The 7,775-nt window shown below is 43.1% G+C and overlaps 1 protein-coding gene across 1 annotated transcript; it reads left to right on the top strand.

The window, feature by feature from the left end:
- The first annotated feature begins 4,608 nt into the window (after nt 1-4,608).
- On the top strand, nt 4,609-6,345 carry LOC132061409 (uncharacterized). The gene is made up of 4 exons (XM_059454238.1): nt 4,609-4,738; nt 4,841-5,148; nt 5,232-5,651; nt 5,755-6,345. Exons 1-4 carry the CDS (start codon nt 4,609-4,611, stop codon nt 6,343-6,345), a joined length of 1,449 nt encoding a protein of 482 aa, XP_059310221.1.
- Nucleotides 6,346-7,775: the final 1,430 nt, after the last annotated feature.

Below are 7,775 nucleotides of genomic sequence, written 5' to 3'. Positions count from 1 at the left end.
TCCAAGAACTCTGCTACGAAGGAAGATGATGATACTTCAAGTGACGGATCCTCTCCACTCACACCACATGAAGTAGTCCAGTCAAAGATCAACTTATGTGATAATCCATGCTATTCTCCAACATCCCCAACAATCATGCAAGCAATGGTAACTAACGCTTCATCAATGGAGGAGACACTAGCAAACTTGGCAAAGGTGATTGATGGCTTGGCCAAGCATGTGCAAAATCAAGACGCTCGGATTGAGAAGTTGATGGACAAGATGGATGGATTAATGGAGGAGAATCCAGCCACGCACCTGGGAAAGGTCCAGAAGCACAAGAGACTGAACCTCGTGCAAAACAAGTACCACCTGCCAAGGAAATTCCGTTTCTTCAAAGGGATGATTCCGCTCGACCGACTAAAGGAGTTCATCGAAGGGACTATCAAGGATAAGTACGAAGTTCTTTCAAGTCTTCATTTACTTACGCAAAGCCGTACACTACAAGAATTGATAGCTTCAAGATGCCCGCCGGTTATCAACCTCCCAAATTTCAACAATTTGAAGGCAAGGGAAATCCAAAGCAACATGTTGCACATTTTGTTGAAACATGTAACAACGTTGGGACTCTATGGAGACTATCTCGTCAAATTCGTCCGCTCCCTCAAAGGAAATACCTTTGACGGTACACCGATTTGAGCCTAATTCTATCGATAGTTGGGAGCAACTAGAGCAGAGTTCCTCAATCGCTTTTATAGCACAAGGCATACCGTGAGCATGGTCGAGCTTACAAGTACTCGCCAGAGAAAGGGCGAACCAGTTATCGATTTCATCAACGGATGGAGAAATGCGAGTCTAAACTGTAAAGATAGGCTCGGCGAAGCTTCGCGATAGAGATGTGTATCCAAGGAATGCCTTGGGGCTTCACTACATATTGCAAGGAATTAAGCCAAGGTCTTTTGAAGAACTAGCTACTCGTGCTCATGACATGGAATTGAGCATGTCTTCCACTCGGAAATGAAGTAATGCTGTGTATGACCCCGCAAAGGAAAGGACAAGCAGAACCCAAGAAATGGAGCAAATTCGTTCCCAGAGTGACAACAAAGAATCTATGAACGTCAATGTCTCGCCTGTAAAGTTTACTACGAAGGTGAGCAAGAAGCAGAGTATGAAAGCAACTTCCTTCCAAGATAACAAAAGTCGAAAGTCGACCTTGAAGGAGATGCAAGAAAGAGAATACCCCTTCCTGGATTCTGATGTCCCTGAAATTTTTGATGAATTACTTGAGCTGAAACTCATTGAGTTACTGGAGATGAAACGGCCCAATGAAGCTGGAAGAACAAATGACCCGAACTATTGCAAATATCATCGACTTGTGGGTCATCCTCTTGAGAAGTGCTTTGTCTTCAAGGACAAAGTTATGCAGTTGGCTAATGAAAACAAGATTCTTTTCTTTATGAGAAGGCAAGTTCGAATCAAGTCTCTATCACCTTTGGCTCTTTCGATCCGGTCCAGATATGCAGTTTTGAAGAACATGAGGGAGGACCATTGGAGGAAGATAGAACCCAAGTTGATGAAGCCAATGATGAAGGTTGGATTCTGGTGACTAGGCGGAGACGCTGTAAAACAAGTCCACGAAAAGAATCATCTAAACAACCAACAAGGAAAAGGATGGTCAGAAGACTAAGGAAGCAGAAATCAGTTGAGCGTCCGAAGAAAGCAAAAGTGGAGGAGAACTACCACCAAGAACCACGACGTCCTGTGACTTTGGGGGAATTCCTACCAAGCTGGTTCCGCAATAAGATCGCCGAGACAACATTGAGGCATCATGCTTCAATACCGACAAAGAGGAAGCAAATGATGAAAGCCTATCAACATTGTCTCGTTATCATCCGAAAAGCTCGTTGAATCTTCTTCGAAAGAGGTACACACATGTGATACAAGAATCACATTCACGATGACGATCTTCTACTTGGTGAAACACTACACAATCGTCCATTGTACATGGTAGGTTATGCCCTCGAAAGAGGATAAACGAATATTGATAGATGATGGATCCGGAGTTAATATTCTTCCTATTCGCACAATGAAGGAACTCGGTATCACAACTGATGAACTTTCTGAAAGCCGCTTGATGATACAAGGATTCAATCAAGGGGGGCAACGAGCCATAGGTGCTATCAAAGTAGATATCACCATCGAAGATTTGCGATCAAGCATGGATGCATGTCATCGACGCAAAGACTTCATATAATATGTTGCTTGTCGTGCCATGGATACACGAGAATAAAGTTGTCCCATCCTCCTACTATCAATGTTTGAAATATCTCGAAGGCAAGGTCGAGAAGATAGTTGCTGATGATAAGCCATTTACTGAAGCTGAGTCACACTTCGTCGATGCGAAGTTCTATTTGAAGAACTACATTGTGAGAGAAGTAAAAGTCGATGACATCGCAACGACCAAGAGTGATAAGGAGGCAACTAAAAGAGTTGATGAGACTATTGGAAAAGCTGAAGTTGGTGCTGAGGTACCGCACTCCAGTCCGAATAAAGGGAACATCGTGTCTTTAAAGAAGAAGAAGACAACTCCCGTGCTCCGCTATGTTCCAAAGGTGAAGAAAGAGGAAGGTCAACCATCTGAAACTCAAGGAAATATGAAAGGGGGCTAACTCTTCCCCATCGACGAATTGATGCGATAAATTTGTCCTCAAAGCTACTTGGAGAGTTCGTGGCTCAGAATCCACCACAAAATATGGCACTCCCTATAAAACGTACAAATGAAGGCTTTGATCCAAATGCTTACAAGTTATTTGTCAAAGCTGGGTACAACCCCAACGAGCCCTCAAAGTTAGGGAAACTTCCATCAGGAGCTACCATGATGCAATCACGTGAAGGTTTGGGATACAAACAACCTCCGCCAGTTCGCATCTCTATAAGAAGGGCAAGTACCAACTACATCACTGTGGAAGATGAGTCTGTTGCTTCCAACAAAAGGCCTTCAGTGTTTGATCGTCTTGGAAAGTCGACCGCAAAAGCTTCTGTGTTTGAGAGATTGGGGCCGTTGAAGCTGAAGAAGAAGAGGAAGAACAAGTTCCACATAGACTATCAAAGCGTGAAAACGCTTGCTTTGCCTGGAACCCAGAGGGATATACAAAGTTTGATTCCTTCTAGAATGAGACGACAAACAAAGCTTGTGGTTTCGTGTGGAGAGGTGCTAAAAGCAAAGTCTCACACCGTGGTGTATACCAAAGAAGCGTGACGAAGATGAGGAAAGTGTAGGTTCTTCATATCATATTACTGCACAAAGTGATCAAGATACTTCATTTCAGATGGAGGTTGCCGAGAAGTTAGAGGACATCTCCTCGTGTTACCACATATCTTTCAATGATGGTGATCCTCAAGAGAATGAAGATGCTAGAGATGCTCCTCAAGAACTTGAAGAAGGGGTGAAGACCACAGTAGACTCCTTGAAAGAAGTTAATCTTGGTACTGATGAAGACCTAAGGCCCACCTACCTAAGTGCTTTTCTAACAGGTGATGAAGAAGACACTTACATGGAAATACTCAAAGAATATAGGGATGTTTTTGCTTGGAGTTATAAAGAGATGCCCGGATTAGATCCCAAAGTAGCGATCCATCATCTCGGCGGTCAAGAATGGTGCCCGTCCCGTTAAGCGTGCCCAAAGGCATTTCGGACGATTTGGTTCCTTCAATCGAAAATGAAGTCAACAAACTCATTGAAGCCGGGCTTTATTCGTGAAGTTAAATATCCTACATGGATTTCAAGTATCGTTCCCGTGAAAAAGAAGACTGGCCAAATTCGAGTTTGTGTTGACTTCAGGGATCTTAACAACGCATGCCCTAAAGATGATTTCCCGCTTCCCATCCCAGAATTGATGATTGATGCTACCACTGGCTACGAGGCGATGTCTTTCATGGACGGTTCATCCCACTATAACCAAATTCGCATGGCACCAAAAGATGAAGAGTTTACTGCATTTCGTACACCCAAGGGTATTTATTGTTACAAAGTGATGCCTTTCGGTTTGAAAAATGCTGGTGCCACATATCAAAGGGCTATGCAGAATATCTTTGATGATTTGCTCCACAAAAATGTTGAATGTTATGAGAAAGAGGAGCGACCACTTGCAAGACCTGAGAATGGTGTTCGAGCGACTTCGGAGATATCAACTTCGAATGAATCCATTGAAATGTGCCTTTGGAGTTACTTCTGGAAAATTTCTTGGTTTCATTGTTCGACATCGAGGAATCGAAATTGATCAAGCCAAAGTTGATGCGATTTTGAAAATGCCCGAGCCTCGAAATATTCATGAGTTAAAAAGTCTGCAAGGGAAGCTAGCTTATATTAGGAGATTCATTTCGAATTTAGCTGGAAGGTGTCAACCATTCAAATCTCATGAAGAAGGGCGCCCTTTCAAGTGGGACGAAGCATGTACTAATGCCTTCGAGAATATCAAGTCATATTTAATGAAGCCTCCAGTTCTAGTAGCCCCCGTACTGAAAACCATTGATACCGTACATTTCAAAGACAAGAAAGGTCGGTTGGAGCGTTGTTGGCCCAAGAGAATAGCGAAGGAAAGAAAATTCTCTTTACTACTTGAGCGAATGATGACACCTAATGATCCGAATTACACGCCAATTGAAAAGTTGTGTTTGGCGCTAGTCTTCTCGATTCAAAAGTTGAAGCACTACTTTCAAGCTCATAGTGTTAACCTCATTTCCGAGCAAATCCCATCAAGTTTGTGATGTCAAAACCAGTCCTCGCTGATCGACTAGCAAGGTGGTACCTCCGGCTTCAACAATTTGAGATTACATACATCCCTCAAAAGGCTGTAAAAAGGACAAGCATTGGCAAGACTTCTTGCTGATCACCCGATACCTGATGATTGGGAGCTAATCGATGAACTTCCCAACGAAGATGCAATGGTCGTTGAAATTCAACCTCCGTGGAAAATGTACTTCGATGGGGCTGCACAACATGACGGAGCTGGTGCTGGTGTGGTGTTTGTTACTCCGCAAGGAGAATTTCTACCATACTCCTTTACTTTGACACAATGTTGCTCCAACAATGTCGCTGAATATCAAGCACTAATACTTGGACTTGAAATGGCCGTCGACATGAAGCAGCTTGCGGCTTGCAAGTCTTTGGTGACTCTCGGTGGTGATCAATCAACTCTTGGGAAGCTACGAAGTCAAAGCTTGAATTACTCTCCTATCATGGTTATGCTCAGAAGTTGATAGGATGGCTTGGTGATGTGACTCTTCAGCATGTTCCTAGGAGGGAAAATAAGAAAGCCGATGCTTTAGCTACTCTAGCTTCAGCGCTTACTCTGCCAGATCAAACACAAGTGACTATCTGTCAAAAATGGGTAGTACCTCCGTCAAATGAGGATGAAGGCGCGGAAAGCGAGCTTGAGCATCTCGTAGCTGTTTCTGAAGCTGCAAAGGAAGACTGGCGACAACCCATCATTGACTACTTAAGTTATGAGATGCTGCCAGAAGACTCAAGAAGAAGAACTGAGATTCGTCGTCGTGCACCTCGATTCCTTTACTACAAGGATACCTTATATAGAAGATCATTTGAGGGGATACTCTTGCGATGTTTGGGGGAGGATGAAGCAGTCCAAGCTTTGCAAGAAGCACATTCAGGAGTATGTGGATCACATCAATCTGGACCAAAGCTCCACTTTCACATAAAAAGGATGGGATATTATTGGCCAACGAGGGTGAAAGATTGCTTGGACTATGCTCAAGATGCAAGGCTTGTCGGATGCGAATTTTATACATCAGCCGCCCGAAGCATTACACCCGACCGTCGCATCTTGGCCATTTGACGCTTGGGGGTTGGATGTCGTTGGTCCGTTGCCGAAGTCTTCTGGTGGACACTTGTACATCCTAGCTGCAACGGATTACTTCTCAAAATGGGCCGAAGCTGTCGCTCTTAAAGAAGTGAAGAAGGAGAATGTTGCGAACTTTATCCGAGTAAATATCATCTACCGCTTCGTCATTCCTCGTTACATAATAACGGACAATGGCAAGCCATTTGATAACAAATTGATGAACAAGATTTGTGATCTCTTCGGCTTCAAGCAACGTAAATCTTCTATGTATCATGCTGCCGCCAACGGTCTAGCTGAAGCGTTCAATAAAACTTTGTGTAACTTGTTGAAGAAGATTGTCTCCAAGTCCAAACGAGATTGGCATGAACGAATGGAAGAAGCTTTGTGGGCATATAGGACGACTTACCGCACACCAACGCAAGCAACCCCATATTCGCTTGCTTATGGAGTTGAAGCAGTCCTACCACTTGAGCGCCAAATACCTTCTTTACGACTTGCTATTTAAGAAGGGCTGGCCGAAGAGGAAAATGCTCGATTGCGTCTTGCAGAGTTAGAAGCACTTGATGAGAAAAGGCTGGAGGCTCAACAAAATCTTGAATGCTATCAAGCCCGTCTATCTCGTGCCTTCAACAAAAAGGTTCGCTTAAGGTCCTTCCAAGTGGGAGATCAAGTCCTTGCAGTAAGAAGACCCATCATCGTTTCTCATAAGTCTGGGGGCAAATTCACCTCAAAATGGGATGGACCATATGTCGTGCAAGAAGCATATTCAAGTGGCGCTTACAAGCTTGTTGATGCGGATGGCCTGAGGATCGGTCCTATCAACGCAAAGTTCTTGAAGAAGTACTATCCTTGAATAAGATGATACTCCTGGCCCGCAAGAGTATAAAAAGCGTGCACGGCACCCAAAAAAAAAAAAATCAGTCCGCTAGGTTAAAAATCTCACAAGAGGCGGCCTAGTCAAAAGTTAGGACACAAAAAAAGTCCGCTAGGTTGAAAACCTCGCAAGGGGCAGCCTAGGCAAAAGTTAGGACACAAAAAGAAAAAAGAAAAAAAAACTCATTTTTCTGAACTACGGTATGACTTGATCCTCTTCACCGAGGTACGTAGGCGCTTAGAGTTTTATTCTAAGTTCAGTCGAAAAAAAAAAAAAAAAAAAAAAAAAAACGCATCCGCCTATGCGTCGTTCAAAATGAAGTTCGCCTGACTAGGCGCATGGAGATCGTACATACAAGCATCCTTTTGCTTTAATTTGGACTTTCACTAAATATCAGTGGTCCAACGAAGGCAAATCTCCATGACAAATGGGTTTCTCCAATGGAATGACTGTAATCTCTTAGCAAGTGGTTAAATCAAGGAGTTAAAGTCTGCAAAGCCATTGTTCTCCAAATTGAAGGCCTCAAATCCGGCAACCCTTTGAGTTGAAGTCCAAAGCCATCGCAACTGCAAGGCGAAGCCTTCAAATATGTTAGTCTTCAAGCTAAAGTTTTAAATTCATCACGTCTGCAAGTTGAAGTCTTAAAATCCAGCAAGCCTTCAAGTTCAATCCTTCAAATCCGTCAAGTTTTCAAGTTGGAATCTAAGGTGGATTTCCCGAATTTATCTGGAATGATCCAGAGGGTTTCCAACTTTGATTTTTGGATACATATTAGATTAGTAAGTCTAGTTTCCTGAGAATTTAGCGGCTCATGATTTTGATGTTCCTGCATCGAGTTATGAATTTTCTCAACGAAACTGCGCAAACCTGAAACTATCGACGTTTTAGCATGTATTGTCAAATTCTTGAATTTATCTGGAACTATTCAGATTGTCGTTGGCTTTGATTTTTGGATACATACTATATTTATGAGTCTAGTTTCTTGAGAATTTTACGGCTCGTGATTTCAATGGCCCTACGTCGAGATATGAATTTTTTGGCGAGACTGCTCGAATCTGAGG

This window comes from Lycium ferocissimum, chromosome 1, assembly GCF_029784015.1.
Source record: "Lycium ferocissimum isolate CSIRO_LF1 chromosome 1, AGI_CSIRO_Lferr_CH_V1, whole genome shotgun sequence".
Classification (NCBI taxonomy): Eukaryota; Viridiplantae; Streptophyta; class Magnoliopsida; order Solanales; family Solanaceae; genus Lycium; species Lycium ferocissimum.
The sequence above is the reverse complement of the archived record's forward strand: the minus strand, read 5'-3'. Positions and strand labels throughout refer to the sequence as shown.